We start from the raw sequence: 23,373 nt of genomic DNA, 5'->3' as shown, positions 1-23,373 counted from the left end.
TGAGGTTGCAACACTGAGCAAGACCCAAGCCCAGGACCTCTCAGTCTGGGAGAGTGACAGAAACAGATGATGACAAAGCAGTCAGTGACAGGTGAAGCAGGCTAGAGCAAGTTAGATGCAGAAACATCTGTCAGCGTGGAAGGAGGGTGGAATGAGGAATAGGAAAGGCTCTCCAGGTGAAGTGACATTGGCACGGAGACCAGATCCTTGAGTTTGTTCATCAGCGGAAGGCAGAGATGGCTTTCCAAGCTGAGGACACAGCGCCCTCCAAATGGCACGCCATGATGCTGCTCTGGGGCTTCTGCTTATCCTTTCTAATGTGAAACAGCATACTCTCAGGCTGACGCAGCAGAGCCAGCAGCCCTGAGGAAGCATAGTGATTACCTGCTGAGTGCTTTAAAAAGGAAGGAGGCCAGGTGGGAGCCGGGGGAAGGTGGTGCAGAGAGAAAATGAGGCATTCCTCCTAACAAGAATTACTGTCTCATCCCATATGCACTTAAAGTTAAGAGTCATGTGTAAAGCAGCCTTATTGTATCTTGGTAAGGCTGTGACACACATAATTTATTTTTATATAGTGTCCTTCGTGCAGATGATCACAAAACCTTTTAGGCTAAGTGGCAGAGTAGAAAGATGATACTTTAAAGAGCCACGTTGGGCTCAGCTATTCTCTTATTGGAGCAGTGGTGTGTGGGACTTGAGTGGAGGCTGGAAATACAGGGAAAGCTGGAGAGCGGCTGGTTTAAAGATGACATGAAGTGGTTCAGCACGTGAGGATGGAGGAAGCGAAACGCAGCACTACTAGAAGGAGAGTGCTGCTGGAACGGTGCGGGGCAGGCAGGAGGCCAGGCAGTCTTTTGTAGCCAGCCCAAGGAACAGACTGAAGCCTCCTGTCTAAGGAGCCTGGCGACTCCCATGCAGCCACCAGTAATGAGGGGGACAGCAGAAAGCAACGTTCAGGGGGCCCCAGCTGTATACTTTAGGCCCTACACCCTATACTTAAACCCACAGTTCTAGACGTGTTTTAACTGGAGTGAAATAAAGCAAGAGAAGCAGACAGGTAGACACACGTGCGAATTATGGCAAAGCACTTGAAGCCCGGCGGGGGGAAGGAACGGATGGGGTATACCGGGGCGCACATCCACGCAGGCTCCTGGCGCTGTCTCTGCAGCCTCCTGCCCTGTGCTCTGCAGTGGAAACGGCCAGTACATGAAGGGCCGTTGCCTGTGCCACAGCGGCTGGAAGGGCGCCGAGTGTGACGTGCCCACCAACCAGTGCATCGACGTGGCCTGCAGCCACCACGGCACCTGCATCATGGGAACCTGCATCTGCAACCCCGGCTACAAGGGCGAGAACTGTGAGGAAGGTAGGACCCCAGGGGTGGGGGGGTGCAGCTCGCTGCTCCCCATGAGACGGAGACGGCAGGCGGGCCTTCCCGGGAGCAGCGGGAGCCTCCAGAGCAGGCCTGCGACCGCCACCCCCGCCCTGGCTCGGGACGCCATCGGCAGCAGTCACTAACCTAAAGGGAGAGGACAGGTCCTGCTCAGGGAGGGGAAGAGAAGGGTGTGTATGGAGCACTAACCATATGCAAGGGTCTGTGCCAGAAGCCTGGTGTCATTTAACTTCCAGCACTAGTAGGTGCTGAAAGTGAAAGCTCAGTCGTATCCAACTCTTTGCGACCCCATGGACTGTAGCCCACCAAGCTCCTCTGTCCCTGGAATTCTCCAGGCAAGAATTAGAGTAGGTCGCCATTCCCTTCTTCAGGGCACCTTCCCAACCCAGGGATTGAACCCAGGTCTCTTGCATTGCAGGCAAATTCTTTTACCATCTGAGCCACATAGGTACTGCTGCTGCTAAGTCGCTTCAGTCATGTCCGACTCTGTGCGACCCCATAGACGGCAGCCCACCAGGCTCCCCTGTCTGGTAAAAAAGGAAAAACCTGCCTACCAATGCAGGAGACATAAGAGACACAGGTTCGATCCCTGGGTTGGGAAGATCCCCTGAAAGAGGGCATGCCAACCCACACCACTATTCTTGCCTGGAGAATCCAATGGACAGAGGAGCCTGGCGGGCTATAGTCCATGGGGTCACAAACAGTCAGATATACGTGACTGACTGACTTAGTATGCACACATGCCTGCTAGGGAGGGACAATCATCTCCATTTTACAGTTGAGGAAACTGAGACTCAGGGACACAAATGACCTGCCCAAGATCCCATGGCTGGTGAATGGCAGAGCCGGATTTGAGCCCAATCTTTCTGACTCCACAATCTGAGGTCTTTCTCCTGCCCTTTAAGCATCTCTGCTCTCCATTTCTGAATATGAGTCTCTTGTAGACCTCCAAAAGTTGCCTTCCACTGTCACACCCCTCTGTGTCTGTGTATATATGTATGCATGTGTGTGTGGTCTTGTTTGTAGCCCCTAGGTGTTCATAAGCATGTCTCCCTCCTTCATAAAGTAAATACATGCCGGTACAGAATGAGGTTTAAAAGTGAACTGCTAACTCAACAGTGATGTCAGTTGTTCCCCAGAAAACCTAACCAGGTGGTCTGTCTCACAAATGAAAACCCTGAGGCCCGGGGAAGGGCGTGTCAATGCCCTGGTCATAGTGCTACCTGATGGCAGGACCGGAATTCAGCCCAGGTCTTCTCACCTCAAACCCTGTACTCTTTCCTCCTGACCACGTGGGATTTCCCAATGAGAGGAGGGGTCTTATGACAAGCAATAGAGAGTAGCCGTCAGGAGTGCACACTCTGGCGTTAGATGTGAGTTTGAGTCCTGGTTCTGCCACACTCACTGGCCTCAGTCTCCTCATCTGTAAAATGGGAATTCCTTTCCGCAGAAGGTCATTGTGAGGACTGGATTAAACGACTAATGTGAAGCACATAGCTCAGTGTCTGACACATAGGAAATGGTCCCTAAATGTTAGCTCTTATGTCGTTAGCAACTTTCTGGAGACAGCTGAAGCATGTTTCCTGTTTCACTCCATTCACTGTATCCAAGGCCTTTTGAAATGGATGGACCTTGAAACCGATGGGCGATGCTAATGGTCATAACCTCCCACTGTTTACTGTCTAGGGCCCTGGCACTTTCTCCAGTGGGTGCAAGAGGCTCCAGGGAGAGCTAGTCTTCTAATCTACCGGGGATGTAATAAGTATTCCCCTCTCGAAGTATCATTTCCCCTAAAATGAGAGAACATAATGGGCCCGTGTTAAAAGAACAGGGAGCGGGAAGGGATTAGTGTCTGGAAAGCATCCGTCTCCTCTGAGAGACGGGCTGTCTGCGCTCCCGGAGTGTGACTGGAGGTCCTGATTCAGACCTATTAACTTTGATGCGGATTACCGCGGGCTGTCTGAGCTCAACCAGGGGCCCTCGCGGCCCCTTGAACAAAGGCGTTGGCTTTCTCATCCTGACGTCCCTGACCTTCGTCTGCTTCCCCTTTTCATTTTTGTCCCTTGAGGTGAAGACACTGTGAAGGAAGGAGAAACCAAGAGGAGATCCCTCCTGAAACGGTGGGGCCGTCCCACCCTGGGTCCCAGTGTCGTGTGGGTCAAGGAGGAGAAGTGGTCCTTCTCCTGATCAGCCAGCCCTGGGCAGCGCCCTGGAGAGCAAGGTCACTTACAGAGAGATAGAAGTTGTTTAGCAATTTGATTTACATTACTGTTTGAAAAGAAGTGTTTTCACTCCTGATCTCTGTTCCGAGAAGGGTCATCTGGTACTGATTCCTCTTATTATTTCTGTTTCTCTGCTGAAGCATCCTTGCCGAGTCCTTGTGTTTCGAGTGGGGGTTTCCTGGGCCTTTGTCCTCTCCCCCGATCCCCCGTCAGCTCTGTTCTAACAGGTTTCACTGTGTTTATAAAACATGAGCTAACAAGCTGACATCTTTCGCTCTCTCCTTCTTCTTTCTTTTGAAGCTTATCGTCCCATATTTTTTTTTTTTTAAGCCTGAACCACACCGACAGGATGCTTAGTGGGAGCTGGGGAAGGGCAGAGGGGCCCAACCTCGACCTTTTACCGTGAAAAGTGAGCCGCTGTGTTTCGGGTCCTGAAGTGCCTTGGGTAGCTTGTGTGGTCACCGAAGCGTGGAACATTTGGGGAGAAGAGCTGTGTTTGTGGCCTGGCCATGCAGGTCCCATCATCTCATTAATAGGCCAAACGTCTGCCAGAAATTTTGGCTTGAATGGCAGGCTCTGCAAAGGGAAAAACAAAATATGACTGCTTGGTTCCTCTTCTAAGAAGAAATTAAGTTAGACTCTTTTCTGCCCAGAGCCGAGCCCACCTCCCTGCCAGCTTCTCCCATATTCCTTCAGCTCCCTGACCCCAATCCTGACGCTCTTCCCATGTTACACACAGCATCCTGCCAAATAAATAGTGTTGGGGAAACTATCCCAGTGTGATGGAGAGAGACCGTTTTAATGCCATCCTAGGGTTTACGGTTCCCTAGAGGCCCCAGAGAGGGCGCACAGATGCACAGTCAATGTGGGACCTTCGGCAGGGGGTCACTGTGGTATAGATAACCACCCTGGCTTTGGGCCCTTGTTCTGGCAGGAACCTCAGTCAGTTCAGCCAAGGTTTCCTGGAGCTGCCTTGCCCCCAAGGCCCAGGCCTCCTTAGAATTCCTTTGCGCAGCTCCACACTTGCTTTGCCTAGCTGACCTCCTGGAGCAATGATTAATTGATGATGAATTGCCTGGAGGTGGCCCCTCATGAGTTCTTTCTGCTCTTTCTTCCCTGCCTGGACCAGCTTCTGAGAACATCGGATTCACTTTGCTGGTTCCTGGGTCCCCATCAGACTTATTATGTCTGAGAAATAGGACCATGACGCCAAGGGCCTCTTGCTGAACTTGGCACCCTCTCGGCTTGCTGCACTAACAGTGCAGATTTATAGATTCAACCTCAAGGGCGCCTCAGAGACAGCTTCAACCCCACGCTGGGGTCCGGGCACTCACAGAACGGGAAATACCTTTACAGGTCTCGGGATAGGAACTGCTGAGTCATTTCCCGTCAAACTGGAAAATTCTCTGAATCTGGGGAATTATCCTAGCTGCCTAATGGGCCAGAATAATCCTTCTGAGGTCCTGGGATCTGAGTCAGGTCATGAAAATTTATCACTACTATTATTTTTATCATTTTTAATTAACAGAAACTCCAGCAGGTCATGTGTAAACCATTATTAAGTGGTGTCCAGAGACTGCAAGAGAAGGGATTCTTTGCCTTCTTGTGGCTTTATTAATTCTCCACTTTGCCCCTTTCTTTCATTGTTTTGTTTTCTTTTGATTTCTATTTTTAACCATTTTGTGTGCTTATGTCTGTATTCATGTGTTACATGTATTTTGGAACCAGTAAGTTTGCAAAGGAAATAGCAAGAGATTTATACCAGGAAAGAGTGCTTCAAATTTAAATTCCTCCACTTAACCACTGTGTAATCTTGGACAAGTTATTTAACCTCTCTGTGCTTCAGTTTTCTCATCTGTGAAGTGAGGGTAACAGTGGTATCTACCTCAAAAGGTTGTTGTTAGGATTAAATCAGACAATGTATATAAAAGGTTTACTAGCAAGATATAGCATAGAAGAGAGACTCAACACTAATTATTATTGTTACTATATTTTTAATCCAGTGGTTGCTCCAGACCTTTGATCTTCTTACATATCACTGAAGTAGTTACACTGAATGCCTTTAAAAACCCAAACAGTGAAAGAGCTTTCTTAATAAGCTAGCCCTCAAAATGAACAACCTGTTCCCAGAATGGTGTTCTTCGTAAAGTCTCTGCCCATTTGTGTCTGTGACTCTAATATACTCCAGCTGAGTTCCTGACTCTTGTGGAAAAGTCAGGTACATTGGGTTATAAAATTTAACTTGATAGATGAAGTAAAAGCACATCTGAATTATAAATGAGTGTTAACCACAGTCTGCCCAAGTCATGCTGCTGAATGTCCTGGTAGAGTGGACAGGTAACTTCTTTGCAACAGTTTATAGTTTATACTGCCCTTTCAAAGCCCTCAATGTCATTTGGTCTTCATAGCAACCTGAGAGGTAGATAATTTTACCATACCTGCTTTATACATGGAAGCTCAAAGCAGATACGTGACACAGCCATAGTCATAGACCCATTTCAGTTTGTCTTGTGACCTTTGACCTTAGGACCTCTGAGGTCAAAGGCTAAATTATTTCCTCTGCAGCATATGGCTTCCTCATGAGCCCCTGGAAGGAAGAATCTGACTACGTTCACAGCAGCTCCATCAACACTCAACAACAGCTGCACAATGAGCCCCACCCCGCCCCAGGACCTCCCTCTCCCCTTCCACTTAAGACAGACAGAACTCCCTCTCTCCCTCTAGTGCGTGGGTGATCTAACAGCTCTTTGGTTGAGTAGAGAACAGGGCGAGCCGTTTGCCAATTCTGTCTCCTTTCTACTGCCTTTTGCACTTTCCGCATGCACTGGAGCCACATGCTAAGTTAACCCCTAATACGCTTCTCCTTTTTTTGGTGAAATGCTTTGCGGAGGATTAATGGTCTCTGGTAACTTTGTGTAACCCCACAACTAAAGCTTTGGTTTAGGAAAATTAGTCCCAGGGGCAGGGCTATCAGTGGATTCAGAATCAGACAGACCTGTCTTCAGATTCCGCTCTGGAAGTCCTCGTATAAATCATTTACCTCTCTGAGCCTCAGTTTCCTCCTCTGTACCTCACTGGGTTATTGAGAAAACGGAACCTGATGAGGTTTATGAAGCATTTCCTAGTACACTAGCAAAGAGCAGGTAACTCACAATATTCTCCTCCCTCCTTCTGGCAGGGGGTGGTCTTTTGAGACCACTTAGACCTTGGGCCCTAAGAGCCCTGTGGGAAGTTGCCTGGTTTGAGCCACAGCTTTGTAGTTCACCAGACTTGACTTGAGGAGAAGCTAAACACAGCCACTGTATATAATTTTGAATAATCATTGAAATGTTTGCCTGGATACACTTCCAGACAAATGTGTGGGGGGAAGTGAGGCTTGAAAGTTTGTCTCAATCACCAGAATCTGGGGAAGATGACAAAATCTAAGGGAATTTAAATGCAAAATAAATTCTCATTTAAATTATGAAATTTCTTTATTTTAGTCCCACATTCACAGAAATAAAACTGCATTGTGATGTGGCAAACACTAATAGTTTGTTCTCTGATGATATTTCAAGTGCCTCCCTTATGTTTGGCAGTATTCTAGGAGGCAGAGCTACAGAAGGGAACAAAACAAAGTCTTTCCATTGTTGCGGTTGTTAGGGACATAGGTCTTCCTCTCTGCACCCTCAAACCAAGAGGTGGGAATATGTATCCATACTTTATAGGCGTGGAAAGGGAGACTCAGGAGATAAACAGTTGACCACTGGGTGGAGTCGAAAACCTGGGTCTATTGTTGCTAGAGTCATTTTCTTCACTGTTATCAAGTGTTATCAAGACTTCTGTGGACATCTGGGTCCTTCTCGATCATGTGAAGCTGCTCCAGTGCAAAGCGTAGCAGTTTGTTTAAAGAAGCCCCCAGCCTGGTTGGTCCAGTATTCACCTGTGCTCTCTCTCCACGTATCACAGTGGACTGTATGGACCCCACGTGTTCGGGCCGAGGTGTCTGCGTGAGAGGCGAGTGCCACTGCTCTGTGGGCTGGGGAGGCACCAACTGTGAGACGCCCAGGGCCACCTGCCTGGACCAGTGTTCAGGCCATGGAACCTTCCTCCCAGACACAGGGCTTTGCAGCTGTGACCCAAGCTGGACTGGACATGACTGTTCTATTGGTAAGTGTGGGGAGAATAAGGGAGCAGCATGGATGGAGGGGGAGGAGGTTTCCACTGTGACTTGTGCACCTTTCAGTCCTGTTCAGGGCCCTGACCCTGACCTTGGTCATGTAGCAGGCGGTTACCCGTATCCCTGAATGCTTTCCTTCTTCCTCTGAACTCCACCCTCAACACCTCTACTCTTAGGTGAACAGAGGATTCATCCATCATATCTTCACACCATTCCTTTCATAGTGACAGCCTTGAGAGTCAAAGCATCTCCCCTTAACCATGTTAGTTACAATAGATGCGATTCACTGAATTCTCGCCTTCACATTACAGTGGCCATCCTAGAGGCAAGGCCATAGGGAACAGCGTACCTCCCTGCGTCCTGCAGGGATGGGCCTTTAGTTGAACCTCTTCCCCAGGATGAAGTCCAGATTCAATATAATATTTAGGGCACTCAGTGATGTGGCCCCACCTGCCTTTCTGGTCAGATCCTCTACGAGATGGTAAGTTCCATGAGGACAGTAAACATCTCTTACCCCTACATCCCCAGGATTCAACGTACCCTTGGCCCATAGCAGCTGCCTGATAAACACTGACAAATGAATGAATGACAAGCACATGACTGAATGTACTCTTGATTGTGGTATTTGATTCACCCCAGAGTTTACACATGCAAAGTTTAAGGGATAATATATTAGCACCCTCTGTTTAGGGCATAGCAATTCCACTCCAGTATTCTTGCCAGGAGAAGACAGAGGAGCCTGACGGGCTTCAGTCCATAGCGTCGCAGAGAGTCAGGCACGACTGAAGCAACTTAGCACGCACCCATGCACCCTCTGTTTGTAAGCACTTGATGATTTAGAGACCCTCTCGAAGTGAAGATTAGATGAGAAGATAGGTGAATCACCTAACACAGTACTGATACGTGGTAAGCGTGGTTACTTCCAGCATCTCACCTGAACAGTTTAATCCACACAAAAACCCTGTGAGGAAAGCATCATCATCATCCCCATTTTCCCTATTTACATAGATTTTATTAGTGAATACTTACTGAACAAGGCGCTCTTCTACTCAGAGTGGGTAAAGAGGGAGGAAGTCTCTACCCTGGTGAGCTTGCATTCTGGGAAGCAGAGGGGAGACAGAGCAAACAAACACACGAAGAGCCGTCAACTGATAAAGAACAGTAGGCCCAGAGAATTCCTAAGTAATCTTGCCCAAGGACACATGGCTAAAAAGTGATAGCCATCCACGTTTCTTCACCCTAAATCACCTTCCCCACCGCACCACCCTGTTTAAACAAAGTGAAGCTCAGATGAGCTCATCATCTTGTGTACTAACAGTTTTGGTAATGGTCAGGAAAGATGGTTGACACCTTTGTAAAGATGAGATCCAGTGCAGCATCTGTGCCTTTGGGATACTTGGGGTTACTTTTCCCCACTGAATGGAGAATTGATGTTTAAAATGCAGTCTAAGGGGCTTCCCAGCTGGCTCAGCGTTAAAGAATTCGCCTGCCAGTGCAGGAGCCACAGGAGCTGCGAGTTCGATCAGGGAGATGCCCTAGAGGAGGAAATGGCAACCCACTCTGGTATTCTTGACTGGAGAATCCCATGGACAGTGGAGCCTGGCAGGCCATAGTCTATAGAGTCGCAAAGCGTCAGACATGACTGAAGCGACTTAAGCACACTCGCAGACATACACACACATGCGGTCTAATTTGGACTTTGTTTGCAAAGCTCGTGTAAAGACATCACAAATGCAGATGCATGGAGTCTTAGGAATAATTCTTTTTATATAGCTCTGTTTATAGCAATATAATGAATGTTCCTCTTATAGCTACACTGGTTTGTATTGTTCATTATGTGGCCACAAAGCTAATTTATGATAGAAATGTAACCGTCCATGCCTTGTTAATCCTCGATGAAACTCCACAGCCTCTGATGGAGTCAGGTTTAACTTTGAGTGAGATCACTAAGGATTCTTTTCGTTGGCCTCTTAGAGGGAGAGAGAAGATCCCACTGAAAGGGACTTGAAAAGAGCTGTGAGGGCTCATCTTCCTAAACTCTGTGCCTCCCGCTCCCCACAGCTGGTGTTAAGCACATGGCCTCCAACCTGAGGCATGGAGCTCCGTGTGCTAAGAGGAGTCCCTGACTCTGACAGCCATGATTTCAAACGCCGGCCCTGCTGCTTACTAGTTGTAACTTTGGGCAGGTGGCTTCACCCCTGCAAGCTGTAAAATGGGGATAGCGAGATTACATACCTCGTGGGGTTAGTATTTGGGAAATCATTATTCAGAGGATTGTTTAAGACAATGCATACAAGCACTTAGCACGCTACTCAGCCCATGATATTGGCTCAGTTAAGGTTAGCTATGTTACGGGTATGATTAAAACACACGTTGGTGAGAGCCCTAGGTATTAATGGAGACATTTGAGAGAGGCAAGTTGAAATGTGCCCTTTCAAAAATGTGGATTATAGTTTTTAAATCACTGACTAAAACAGTGTCATGATTGCCACGAGGCTGGAGATTTAAAAGATGACTTCAGATTTCCTCTCTCCCCTTGCAGTAGTGGTAACAATTTGTTTGTTGAGTGCTTCACAGCATACAAAGATCACTCTGTCGTTCTCTTTTTCACACACACACAAACATAACATACACACAGAGAGAAGCAACAATAGCTGGTGAGGCAGAGTAACAGGTATGGTATGGTCCCCATCTTCACAATTGAGGCTCAGCAACCTACATGAAGCGCCCTGTGCTTGCAGGAGCTGGGAGTCCAAGCCCAGCCTGGCCCCTGCTGCCTGGCGCCCCTGCTGCCTGGCGCCCCGCACCGCTTCCCATGGCCAGCACTTCTCTTTGGCCGCCACTTCCCGACAGACGCTAGTTTGAAGGCTAGTGAAATTGGCATTGCTGGTGGTTCTCTCTCCCTCCTGTCCCAGCCATACCTGCCTGGGCTCCATCCTGGCTCTGCACATGCTAACTGCGTGACCTTAGCAAGGGACCAGACTTTTTTTTTTTTTTGGCCACGCTGTGAAGCATGAAGGATCTTCTTTCCCTGACCAGAGATCAAACCAGCACCTGCTACATTGGAAGTACAGAGTCTTAACCAGTGGGCCGCTGAAAAAGGACTTGACTTGACGTGACTGTCGTTCCCTTATAAAAAATGGAGATAGTACCAGTACCTGCCTCGGAGGGTCATGTGGGGATTAAGTTGTGTGTGCAGGTGTGCCAAGAACAGTGCCTGCAGAAGGGGAGCACTTCACGCTGCCTCCTCCCTCCCTTCCAACAGCACTTTCACCAAATGGAAGCTGTTTGAAAACAATGGAGTTTGGGCCCTAAAACTAAGCAGGACAGGCCTCACTGAGCGGATGCCCCGTGACCGAGGAACCGTCTTTGTTGCGCTCAGGGAGTTGGCCACAGGGCAGTGAACAGGCACTGAACTTTGTTTCAAGGGACCTGGTCCGCACTAGTTGAGTGGCTTCAGCAAGTTGCTTCACCTCCCTGACCCTAAGTTTCCTTTTAGGTAAATTACCTATGAGCTTACTGTATGGATTCAGTGAGAAAACGCAGGGCAAATGGTTAGCACGTGGTTGGCACAACTCAGACCCCAGGCAAATCACACCATTTGTGTTATTTGCTCCGGGCACGGAAGGGCCAGCACAGGCATTGCCCGGAGCCCTTCCGTTAGGAGCCACAGGCCGGGAGACGCATCCTGTAGGACGGACCCTAGGTCGGGGGGCTGGCAGAAATGAGCCCCCCTTGTCTGGCCCGCCAAGGAAGGAGAACCCATCTCTTGCCTGAAGATGAGTGTCTTGCCTGTTTGGCACAGAGAACAGGATTTAATGAAAGCAGCTTAAATCAACACGCCCTGCACTCAGCAACCAGCCCGTAATGCAATGTGAGCTGACAAGTTTCCTAGCTCTTCAGTTAGGTTTGTGGAAACAGTGAAGTCAGATTTTATACAAGTGTTTACTCAGGCCCCTGGGTTCTCAGCAGCTTGGCCTGCCATTTCATCTCAGAAATTCCCCCTTAAATCCTGCCTCATTGGTGTGTTCTTCCCTCCTGACAAACCATATAAGATAACTGTTTCAATAGGTCCCTGTGGCCTGGAAGAACACAGGTTATATGTCCCAGCCCCTACCCCCAACAAACCTCTGTCCTCAACTCTGGGCCCGGTGGGACTTCACTGCCTTAGTCTTTGGGGACAGTGGTTATGATGGTTGTGATGGTGGTGATGGTGATGATGGTGTTGAGGGAGGTATTAATGGTGGTGATGGTAGTGGTGGTAATGGTGATGATGGTGTTGACGGAGGTGTTAGCGGTGGTGATGGTGGTGATGGTGATGATGAGGATGGTAATGAGGGTAGTGATGATGATGGTGATGATGATTGCTACTGCTATGGTTTTCAAATGGGAAAGAGCTGGAGAGAGGAAATGACTTGCCCAGAGTAACTCAGCTAATCTGTAGCAGAGTTTGAGTTAAGTGTAGGCCCTCTGTTTCTAAGTTCTCAGCTCTTACGTCAAGCCTTATTTCTATCCAAAGAGGTTTCTTTGCCATTAATCTTGTCTTTTCCCCTGAGAAGCCACAGGATGAAGCAATAATGAAAGTCATTGGTTTTTTTTTTTTTTTTTAAGTCTTTAATGATTTTGTTACAATATTGTTTCTGTTTTATATTTTTTGGTTCTTTGGCCAGGAGGCATATGGGATCCTAGCTTCCTGACCAGGGATTGAACCTGAACTCCCTGCATTGGGAGTCAAAGTTTTAACCACTGGACTGCCAGGGAAGCCCCAAGTCATTAGTTTGTTAGTGCTCACCGTGTACCAGCTACTGAATTAAGTGCTTTTCAACCATGATTTTAGTTAAGGTTCATGAGAACCCTCTGATGTCAGTATTACTACTTCCATTTTCCAGATAAGGAACCTGAAGCTCAGAACTGAGTTAAATTCCTTACCAGCACCCCCTCATTTGTAAGTGGCACAATACAGATTCAACCCAGATATGGCTCCAAGGTCTCTCCTAAGCTCTTCTGTGTGCTGAGAGATGCATTATACACACGCCTCTCTCTTGCCAAACCGTCTGCCCCATGAAGTCAGGGTCTGTCGTTCTCCCTCGTGCACAGCCTGACAGCCAGTAGGTTCTAGCGATTGAGGAATGAGTGACTCATGCAGGGAATTATCAAAGAAGAGCGAGGGGTTTCCTCTAAAGGGTCTGCCAAAGGAGATCCCAGCACACTACCAGCCAGACAGTCTAATCCCTTCGACGAGAGCTCCACACCACCCCCCACCAACACACACATGCATTACACTCGGCAAGGCTGAAATCAAGTCCCTAGGCCCCTTCTCACTTTCCAGACCTAGCTCACGTTCATCTCACTCAGTGCAGGGCCAGCCAGGCAGAACCCCTCCTGGACAAGGGTGGCATCATCTCACCTCCTTCCAGCCCTCTTCCCCAGGGAGCAGCCCTGCTCTGCTGGATGCCTCCTTAGCTTTGCATAAAGGGGTACAGTGAGCAGCCCCGCTGAGCGGAAGGACTCCCTCCCCACCCTACCCCACCCTACCCCCAAGTGCTTTAGTTGGCTTTTCAGCCTCTTGGCTCAGAGCTGCTTTCGAAAGGGGGAGCAATTTAACCTCTTTTTAGATGGTCCTTAAAATTGTAAAAGCCTACCCTTCTTTCGGAGCCTAACATCTGCTAAGGAAGATTTCAGGCTCTGCAGCATTTTCCAGAATACCATTTCCTATACAATGCCTTAAACCCATCACTTGCCCCTTTGCTGTCTCTCTCTGGCATTTTCCTTCCCTGACACCCCCGCCCAGTCATCTCAGTCCTCAGCCTCATAAATTCATTCCTCATTTCCACTGCTCTGTGGGCTCGCTCAGTCTTGTCTTCCATAAATGACTTTTATTTGAGAGGGCCCTCTCGCTACATTTTATTCCTTTGGGTTGCTGGATCATAGAAGCAGTACGTGGCAGAGATTTGGATTTTAAAATGCTCATGCTGGTGGTTTATGATTCTTATCATTTCATTGCAATTGAGTTTCATGGAATAACAGGTGGGGATCTTTTAGAGATTCAGTGGTACGGATTTGGCGGTAGCATGTGCACTCAGAAAGAATTGCATGGGATTTGGAGTGGGACCAAGCTAGATTTTTAAGACTCAGCTTATCCAAAGAATATGGCTAATGATAGCTGCCTTTCAGGGCTGTTTTTCAAATTAGCTTTAATTTGTATATATAAAATGCTTGGCATGGTGGCTGGCACTCAGTAAGCACTCAATAAATAAAGTATTAATGTATATTTTTAGAATGCATGATTAAATTAGCCAAATAGTCCTTTGATACTAACCAGTTGAAGTTTGAGAGAAGTTTATATGGTGAAGGTTTGGAGCCAAACCTTGATTGGAGTCTATAGGACCTTGAACACCTCACTTTCTTTCTCAGAAGCTTGGTTTCCTTGTGGTTTCTGAAACTGTCTACCCTCAGCTTCCTCCAGCCCCTTCCCCACTATGACCATTAAGTCTAAATGAGGAATCACTAAGATGCCAACACATTTATCCCCAAGCCCCAGCACAAGGGTGCCAGGGTACTAGCATGGGGCTCTGCTCAGAAACTGGGCCAAGAGGGGAGCACAGCCTCCGCAGAGCATCCCAGCACAGCTCCGGATGGACGCCCACTGCTGAGAGGCACACACGTCTGCTCCATCCACTCACAGTCTTTCCTGGCCTCCCCGTGTGCTGGGCCCCAAGGATCTGCACTCCTCAGACCCTGCGCTAGTGCTGGGCCTTGGCACCAAGGCTCAGCCTTCCTCAGGCCATTCAGGAGGCAGTACCTAGTCGTATGGCGTTAAGACCTCTGACCGACATGTGTGCGGTGGGGTTGGGGTACACAAGGGCAGGAGTGTGCGCTCGGCCACAAGGGGGCCAGGGAAGAACCTGGGAAGGTCCTCCCCAATGTGGAGACTTGTAAGCCAGACGGTAGAGGAGACCGTAGTGGGGCTTCTGGTGGCAAAGGAGAGGAGGCCTGTCCAGGCAGAGGGAGCAGCATGTGCAGAAGTACAGAGTGGTCATTCCTCATCTGACTGGAGACTAGGAGCCCTGGGGGTAGACGGTGAAGTGAGGCCAGAGAGGTAGGCAGAGTCCCAGTCATGGAGTCCACTGAATATCTTGCTGTAAATCTCAGTTTGAAAAATGTTTCAGTTCACAGTGAAGATTTTCCTTGCAGACTCCATGTTGAGGCTCTTTCTCGAATTTTGTCAGTGCAACTTAGCCTAGGTCCTACCTCAACTCACAGGGACTTTCTAGAATTCAAACTCAGAGCCTCTGAGTTTCAAATTTCTTCTCTAATACTGTCTTCCCCTACCAAAAAGAAAAGCAAAACAGAAAGCCTATTTAATAACAATAATGACCAGATAGATACAGAACAGAAAGCTCTGTTACCGAATTAAGTCGCAGTCAACAGCAAAATAAGCCCAGTGCTTAAAAAAAATAAGCTGAAAGTAGCAATAGAGTTAAAAAAAAAAATAAAGCTCTAAACATAGCAGTTGCACTAGTGCTAAATTTTGAAAAAGGTAATTCAATTTTATTTACGAGGCAAACTATAATTACGTTTAGATTTGAGGGAACAGAATTTAATTCTTATTAATGACAGAAAGACTGAGTGAAATGCTTTAATGCCAGAGAAATTGTCTTCTGTTCATGGATGGGAGAGAAAATTAGATTCAGTGTTGAGCATTCTCCCCTGTTACAAGTCTCATTTGTGTAGCAGGAATTGTTCCCTCTCTGAGAAGCATTAGCTTCTCAGCCCAGAAAGCACAGCACCAACATCCAATTAAACTTCAAAAGGAAATGATTGGGCTAGGCTATTTCTGTATAGGTATGTTATAGGAGGGGAAACCCAAGGTTAGAATTTCACCCAAGGAATCATGTCCGTTGAGCCTTGACATTTCCCATGCCCCTTCCCAACAGCAAGTAACAGGCTAAAATCGAATTTCAGAATAGTAAATATTCGAGAGACCGACAATGAAGCAGAGAAAGAAGAGGGTATATTGGAAGGAGGCAGAGAAGAGCCCACCAGTTGTCTAGGAAGTAGGGTGGATGCTTAGACACAAGGAGATGGTCAGTCCCTAAAATTTAATGAAAGACTGGGAAATTGGGCCCAAACAGGCTTGCTACTAAATACTGCCAGAGGTAAAGGGTGATAAACAGGAAGCTGTCAGCTTAGTAATTTTGTAGAATTTTCCCCAACAGCCCCAGAACATTTTCGTTCACAATTGGAGCTCTTCAGTATCCAAACATAAGCCCTCCTGAAACTGGGCTTCAGAGTTAGGTTTCTGTTTGGATGCCCAGGCTGATATCTTGTACAGAATCTCTGGCTGTCTTCCTGAATCAAACTGCTGGTATGGTAACTTGTAACTTTAAAATACTGACTATTCTTTGAATGGAAATTTTATTTATGTTTTACAGAGCTCCTCCACGTATGTGTTTCATGATTTATTCGAACAACAAATACATAAGCCTCTGACATTGCAGATGGTGTTATTCTCTGGAAACCAGGGTTCAGGGAGCTTGAGTGACTTTCCCAAAGGCACTCTAGAGGAAAGAAGGATTCAGATCCAGCCTTCTCTGGGTTCATACCCCACACTTATCCCCTGCATAACTCTGCCATTGGCTGTTACCAGGGTTGACTCAGACGTTAAAGAATCTGCCTGCAATGTAGAAGACCTGGGTTCGACCTCTAGGTTGGGAAGATCCCCTGAAGAAGGAAATGGCAACCCACTCCAGTATTCTTGCCTGGGAAATCCCATGGCCATGGAGACTGTCAGGCTCCAGTTCATAGGGTTGCAAAGAGTTGAACATGACTGAGTGACTAACACTTTCTACTTCTAAGATTTACACTGATACTGTCAGTGGATCGTGTATCAGGTTGACAAGGTACCACTTCATTTGGTGACACTATATAAATTGGATCATGACCGGTGTGGACCTGGTGATACTACCGGGGTTCAGAAAAAGAGCATTTGCTTTCAGCTGGGGTGATCAGGGTGGCTTCTTGGAGGAAGTGAGATTTAAGGTGGGTATGGAGGTTAGATTTGAGTTGACCGAGATGGAAGAAAGGCAAGCACCTTGCGGCAGCCCATTGTGGAAGTCAAAGATGTGCAGCAGGTACATAGATGAGACAGATCATGGCTTTTTCTAGGAAAGAGAAGCAGTTTGGAGTAGCTTGCTGCTGTTGTTTTATCAAAACATCATGTCTGACTCTTGTGACCCCATGGACTGCAGCCCGCCAGGCTTCTCTGTTCATCGGACTTCCCAGGCAAGAATACTGGAGTGGGCTGCCATTTCCTTCTCCAGGGGATCTTCCCAACCCAGGAATTGAACCCGCATCTCCTGCATTGGCAGGCAGATTCTTTACCACTGAGCCACCCGGGAAGCTGAAACTTGGAGTAGCTTAGCTTAGGATATTTGTGGCAGTAGTGAGAGGAATCAGAGGTGAGGAAGTTAGCAGGCATCAGATCATGAATGGCCTTGAAAGAGTTTAGATTTCATCTGTCAGTGGAAGCCACTGGGAAGTTTTAGGCAGATCTGCGACACGGTCAGGTTTGGCTTTAGAAAGCTTTCTCTAATTTTGGCATGCAGTTAGAAGTGCCTAGGGGACCTCCAGGAGGAGGTGATCAGGACAGAGTTAGGTAGATGAGCACATGACTGGATGGAGAGGCAGGCCTTCACAAAAGGGTGTCAGGGCTGGAGGTCTCAACACCAGATGTCTCTCAGTTTACCTACGTGGGCCCTTTCACGTGGGCATTGTTTCAGCCCCAGCTAAAAATACACATCCCAGTCACCGTTTTTTGGCTTCTCTGCTTCTCCAGTCCTGGCTCGTTATCATTCAGCTAAGTCAGACTATTTGAAGGCCTCGCCCATTCTAGCTTTGAACTCCCCTAATCAGAGAGCCACATACCCTCCAATTAAGGTGAGTAGTGCTGGCTTCCTACTTCCTGTGATAGGTGCTTCACAAAGCTTGAAATTCTGGTCCTGGGAGAATAGATTGGAGACTGCTCTGCACTGACATACTGGAATCCACTTTTCTGCTTGGTTTAAAAGCCTTCCGAGCTCCCTGGGCGAGGTGAAAGGCCATGTGGTTTCCAAGGCTCATTAGCTTCCTGCCATCTAGACCTGGGGAGCCGAGGTGCCGCTTGGAGCTGCTCTGACTCTGCCGTGACAGGGACGGAGGGTGAGAGGCACGGGAGAGTGACTTGGCTTTGGCCTCAATGCCAAAAGGAGACTAATTACTGTGAAGGAGTCAGACACCCTCTTCCTGTGCCTCCCTCCCTTCTGGCAGCTTCCTGAAACCTGCACTGAGACTAAAAAGCCATCTGCCCAATTTTGTGGGGGAGGGAGGGAGGGCGCGAGAGTGCTAAATTTGAGCCAAATCATTCAAAATGCTGGGATTTCTGGCCTGTGGAAGAGAAAGTTAAATTGTAATTAGCCTACTGTGTGCCAGGCATGGTGGGCAGCTTTATGCCCAATTATACACCTAGATAGACTTGAGTTCCTTGAAGATAGAAGTAATTTAATACAATTTCTGAATCCCCAGCATCGAAGGGTGCCTGTCACATAGTAGATGCTCAGTATATTTTCAGTTTTCAGTTTCTTTCATTACTGCCATTTTAGAAATGACAAAAATAAGACTCAGCTATGTGCAATGTTTGTTTCCCAGAGCTGGGAAGTATCAGAGCTGGCTTTTATACCCAGCTTGCATAAATTAAGGCCTCTGTCCTGTGCAAAATCATAGGGACTTGAATAGTTACGTGGAGTGCCCTGCCTCAGGGCGCTGCAACCTGGCGGATGCAGTCTAAAGATACATTTTCTGTATGAGACTCACTGTGGGATGCAGACTAATCTGATGATGGCACGGTTCTGGAGGCAACACAGGTAGACTAATAACCTTGATAAAGAAAGGTTTGCATAGAGTGCTTTGGGAAGGCAACAGATGAAGCCTCCTCCAGTTGGGAAATTGGAAGGTGGCTTCAAGGAAAAGGTAGCATTGGAGCCAGAATTCAGCATGTGAAGACTGGGGGAAAGGAGCACCTGAACCATGAAAACAGCCTGTCCAGAGGCACAGAGGAGAAGCCACAGAGGGGTGAGCCCACCCGCTCTTTGAGCTATTTGTCTGGCTGGCCCCCTACATGAGCATTTCCTAAGGCAGCCGTCAAGTTCTTGCTCAAGTACCAACCTACATGTCACTGTGCACTCCCTGTATTTGGCCCATGTTGTCCACAGAATGGTTAGAGGATCTCTAAGATGCCTTCTCAGGCTCTGACCGTGAAAACTGCCCTTCTAAGTTTTCCTCCTCTTTTTCTCTCTTAACCCTAAATCTCCCTGAAGGCAATTCCCTGGCCACGCCCAAGCCACTTCTTGCCCAGCATCTCCTGGCTCACCCTCCTTCTCGTCCGTTTCCCCCTTGGTCCTTCATCTCCAGCTGCCTTCTTTCATCACTCTCAGCTCCCTGTGCCTGCACCTGTCTTCCACATCCACCTTGCAAAACCCCGGATTATTCCAGCTACTCACTGTCTCTGATCTTACGGCCGGGCCTCAGAGCACCATAACTCAAATCACGTCGTGTTCACGCTCTTTAGCGTCTCCTGAGCCCTTCCAGCTGTGGTTCTTCTGGTACTTTGTGAGTTCTTGTGCTCAGTCCCCAAGGGGCTCTTTCAAATATCCACATCTCTTCATCAGCATCCTGCTCAGTGGAGGTTCCTACTTCACTGAGAATACCAAGGCCATGGATTAACACTCTCTCATCATCCTCGCCTGTGCCCTACACAGGTCTCTGCCGCTCGCCTCTCCCGAGGGCACGAAGCCCAGGAAGCCTGACCTCCTGATTAGACTCCACATCTAGTCCTCTCCAATTCTTGAGAGGCACCTCAGTTGCTCACATCCTCCCCTTGCTTTCCCCACTATCTTCAAAGCCCCCCCTTCCCCTGACTCTTCTAGAACGTAAACATAAAGTAGTTGCCATATTCAGAACTTCCCCGTAGCTCAGATGGTAAAGAATCTGCCTGCAATGCAGGAGGTCTGGGTTCGATCCCTGGGTTGGGAAGATCCTCTGGAGGAGGAAATGGCAGTCCTCTCTAGTATTCTTGCCTGGAGAATCCCATGGACAGAGGAGCCTGGTGGACTACAGTCCATGGGGTTGCAAAGTCAGACACGACTGAGCAACTAACACTGCTCCTCCTCCTCCTCTACAAAAGGTGTATGTGACATTTAGGCACATTACATGATGTTCATTTCAACCCCACACGAGCCTGAGATGTTGGTGTCTCTATTTTGCAGATGAGAAAGCTGAGGCACAGAAAGTTGCAGTAACTTGCCCAAGTCACAGGCTAGATGGATGGGTGGATAGATGGATGGATGGATGGATGGAGGATTGATGGATGAATGGGCAGTTAGATGGCCTGTTGACTGAATAGCTGATTGGATGATGGGTAGACGGACAGATGGATGGACTGATGGACAGGCAGATAGATGAACGGAGGTTGAAAAGACAAATAGAGAGACAAATGAAAGGAAAAGTACTGAACATGGTAAACATTGAGTCAGGGTGAAAAAGGAGACTCGGATTCTGACTTCAGAGATTCTCTAGTCTAGCTGGGGTGATGATCTAATACATAATTAATAAGGACATATGTCGCATTACATCTGAGGCTTTGCCTAAACCAGATCCCGCTGCTTACAGACCAAAAAAGTTGTGTTAATCATAGTCACTTTTCATTCTAGCTAAGTGCCTCTGAGCAAGTCACTTAATTTCTCCAAGCTGTTTGCTCAGTAATGTTAAAGGAGTACAAATATAACCGCAGGGATGTTGTGAGAATTTAGTGATATATTATTATGTGCCATCAACAGTGGTTCTATAATTTGCCCTTATTTTTTGCCCCAAATGCTGTTTAGTGTAGGGACACACTTAAAGTATCCAAGGGCTTCATGAGCAATTCCCTAAGGAATTTTCAAGGACCAGGATTTCAGATGAATTCCCCAAACTGTGCACTAATTCAGATGAGCTAGTGATGCAACAGAAAGTCCTAGTGGAAACCATTTAAAATTCAGTTCAGTTCAGTTCAGTCGCTCAGTTGTGTCCGACTCTTTGTGACCCCTTGGACTGCAGCACGCCAGGCCTCCCTGTCTCTCACCAACTTCCGGAGCTTGCTCAAACTCATGCCCATTGAGTCAGTGATGCCATTTAAAATTATTTAACGCTTATTAAAATTTCTTAAGATCACTCTAAGAACCTCAGATCCTAAGCAGAATAGAACAGTTCTCACTATTATCCCTTTTAGTGCCAAATACGGACTTACCACAGTCTTCCTGGGAGGTCACAGCTCTGCTTTCACATCCCTGGAATTTTAAAGACAGCTTCACCAACATCTGTTCCTTGCTCAGGAAGAACGCACACAGATCATTGCATGAGGTCCCCTCTATCTCAATTTTGTGTCAATTTTGAGCATCTTTCCAAGTGGAAGAAATTTTGTAGGAAAATTATATATAAGTCTCTCCCTTTAGAGGAAAGACACAGCTTCCCTTACCAGTTATTTTAATGAAGGGGATTGTAGAGTCCAGACAAATTAAAACATAGCTGTGATAGGTCCCAGGCTTTGTCCAGGTTCATATGGGGATTAACATTTAATGAGAGGAGCCTGGGGCAGCCTTTCCCTCATGTATACACTTTGGAGCACGGTTAACCAACAGCCAAACCACATATATTTCCCCTCCCTCTTCACCTCTTCATCATGTGTCCACCTGCTTCTGCATTATAGAAAGAGGATGGGTGTGGGCCTTGGTGTGAAGGACAATGTGAGTGAGCGTGTAAGAACTGAGACACTTTAAGGTTGCGAGCTCCGGTCAGAGGTTGGAGAAGATAAGTTTCTAAGACAGTTAAATATGAAGGAGACTGAACCCCCGTGCGACTATATTTAACCAAGTAAATTGGGTACAATATGGCGCTGAGATAGAGTTGAGCCAACTGATATAACATCTCTTCCATGAGATTTTTTTTTTTTAATTCATCTGTTCTCTCAACAAATATTTATTGAAAACGCATGCTGTGCCAGGTCCGGTGCCTGCTGCCGGGGACCCAAGATTGAATAAACACTAGAGCCTGCCAGCAGGTGGGCTTCCAGTCTAGAGAGACAATAGGCACAGATGCCAGTGAGGCAGCGCACAGGTCGGGTGGGCAAGGGGACATGCTGTGGGTGTGGCTTTTCCCAGCAGAGGAGCTAAGGTGTTCTTGGGCCTGACCTGTTTCGTCCCCAAAGCCCTGTACAGTTGAGTCAAGAACTTTACAGACTTGGAATGAGAACTTTAGGACAGTTAGGGATTTCCACCTGATTTCAAGAGGAAGCCGAGGCTACACACATAGATAGTTTTGAAGCCTGTTTTAATTGTCTTGGCTGGTGGTGCTGTGCTGTGTAACTTCATACCCAAAGTTCGAGGCCACTGCTAGAAACTGGTTTGCTCTTCAGGGAGGTGCGTCTCTTCTAGGTGACTCACAGCTGCACAGATACTGGGTGTCTGGTTGTTGTTGTTCAATTGCTAAGTTGTATCTGACTGTTTGCAACTCCATGGACTGCAGCTCACCAGGCTCCTCTGCCCTTCACTGTCTCTCAAAGTTTACTCAGATTCATGTCCATTGAGTCAGTGACACTATCTAACCATCTCATTCTCTGCCACCTTCTTCTCCTCCTGCCTTCACTGTCTCCCAGCATCAGAGTCTTTTCCAATGAGTCGGCTCTTCACATCAGGTGGCCAAAGTATTAGAGCTTCAGCTTCAGCATCAGTCCTTCCAGTGAATATTCAGGACTGATTTCCTTTAGGACTGACTGGTTTGATCGCCTCTCTGTCCAAGGGACTCTCAAGAGTCTTCTCTAGCACCACAATTCAAAAGCATCAATTCTTCAGCACTCAGCCTTCTTTATGGTCCAACTTTCACATCGTACATGACTACTGGAAAAACAGGATGCCTTAGGTCCCCATCAATCAGTTGTGTACATAACGGAATGTACATAGCACAGTTTACGTAGCACATTTCATAACACAGTTACACATTTGCCCTTTCCTTACATTATCACCACTCACTATGTAGGGGACCATTACTACTCTCCCCATTTTGGGAGAGAAGTCTGATGCAGAGAGATTAAGTAATTCACCCAAGGACTCCACAAGAACCCAAGGATACTGGGCAGTCGAAGTCTGAATCCAAGTCTACTCTGTGGATTGTGTACTCTATAGTACATCAAAGGGTTCCACCCAGGCCCCGGTCTTCCAGCATTTAGTCAGAAAGTACTGATGTTAATCACGTGACTGTCACCTAGCCTTTATCAAATGCTTGCTTGTGTCAGATATGTTACATAAGTCAGAATTCACATCTGCCACCACGCCCCGTTTCCTTTCTTATGTGAATATGTGTGTGCAGTTTATATCCTGCCTGTGTGCCAGGCTCCATGCTAGAAGCTTCACTTCCATTCATCTTAACTCATTTAATTTCATTAGGTTACATCCATCTGCCATGCTAGGATGTCACTTCTTAGAATCAGGAAATAGCCGTATCTGTTATGCTCACCATTGGATCCCCAGTGCCTG

General features: G+C 47.5%; 1 protein-coding gene across 1 annotated transcript in view; it reads left to right on the top strand.

Moving 5' to 3' along the window:
* TENM4 (teneurin transmembrane protein 4) overlaps positions 1-23,373 on the top strand; it is an 848,025-nt gene that overhangs the window by 686,694 nt on the left and 137,958 nt on the right. Inside the window, exons 15-16 of the mRNA XM_081537618.1 lie at positions 1,169-1,363; positions 7,561-7,761. Of these exons, the coding sequence (XP_081393744.1) occupies positions 1,169-1,363; positions 7,561-7,761 (396 nt within the window). The remainder of the gene's footprint in view (positions 1-1,168; positions 1,364-7,560; positions 7,762-23,373) is intronic.

This window comes from Giraffa tippelskirchi, chromosome 10 (assembly GCF_054371585.1).
Source record: "Giraffa tippelskirchi isolate mGirTip1 chromosome 10, T2T-mGirTip1v1.2.pri, whole genome shotgun sequence".
Classification (NCBI taxonomy): Eukaryota; Metazoa; Chordata; class Mammalia; order Artiodactyla; family Giraffidae; genus Giraffa; species Giraffa tippelskirchi.
This window is presented reverse-complemented; position numbering and strand designations above follow the sequence as displayed.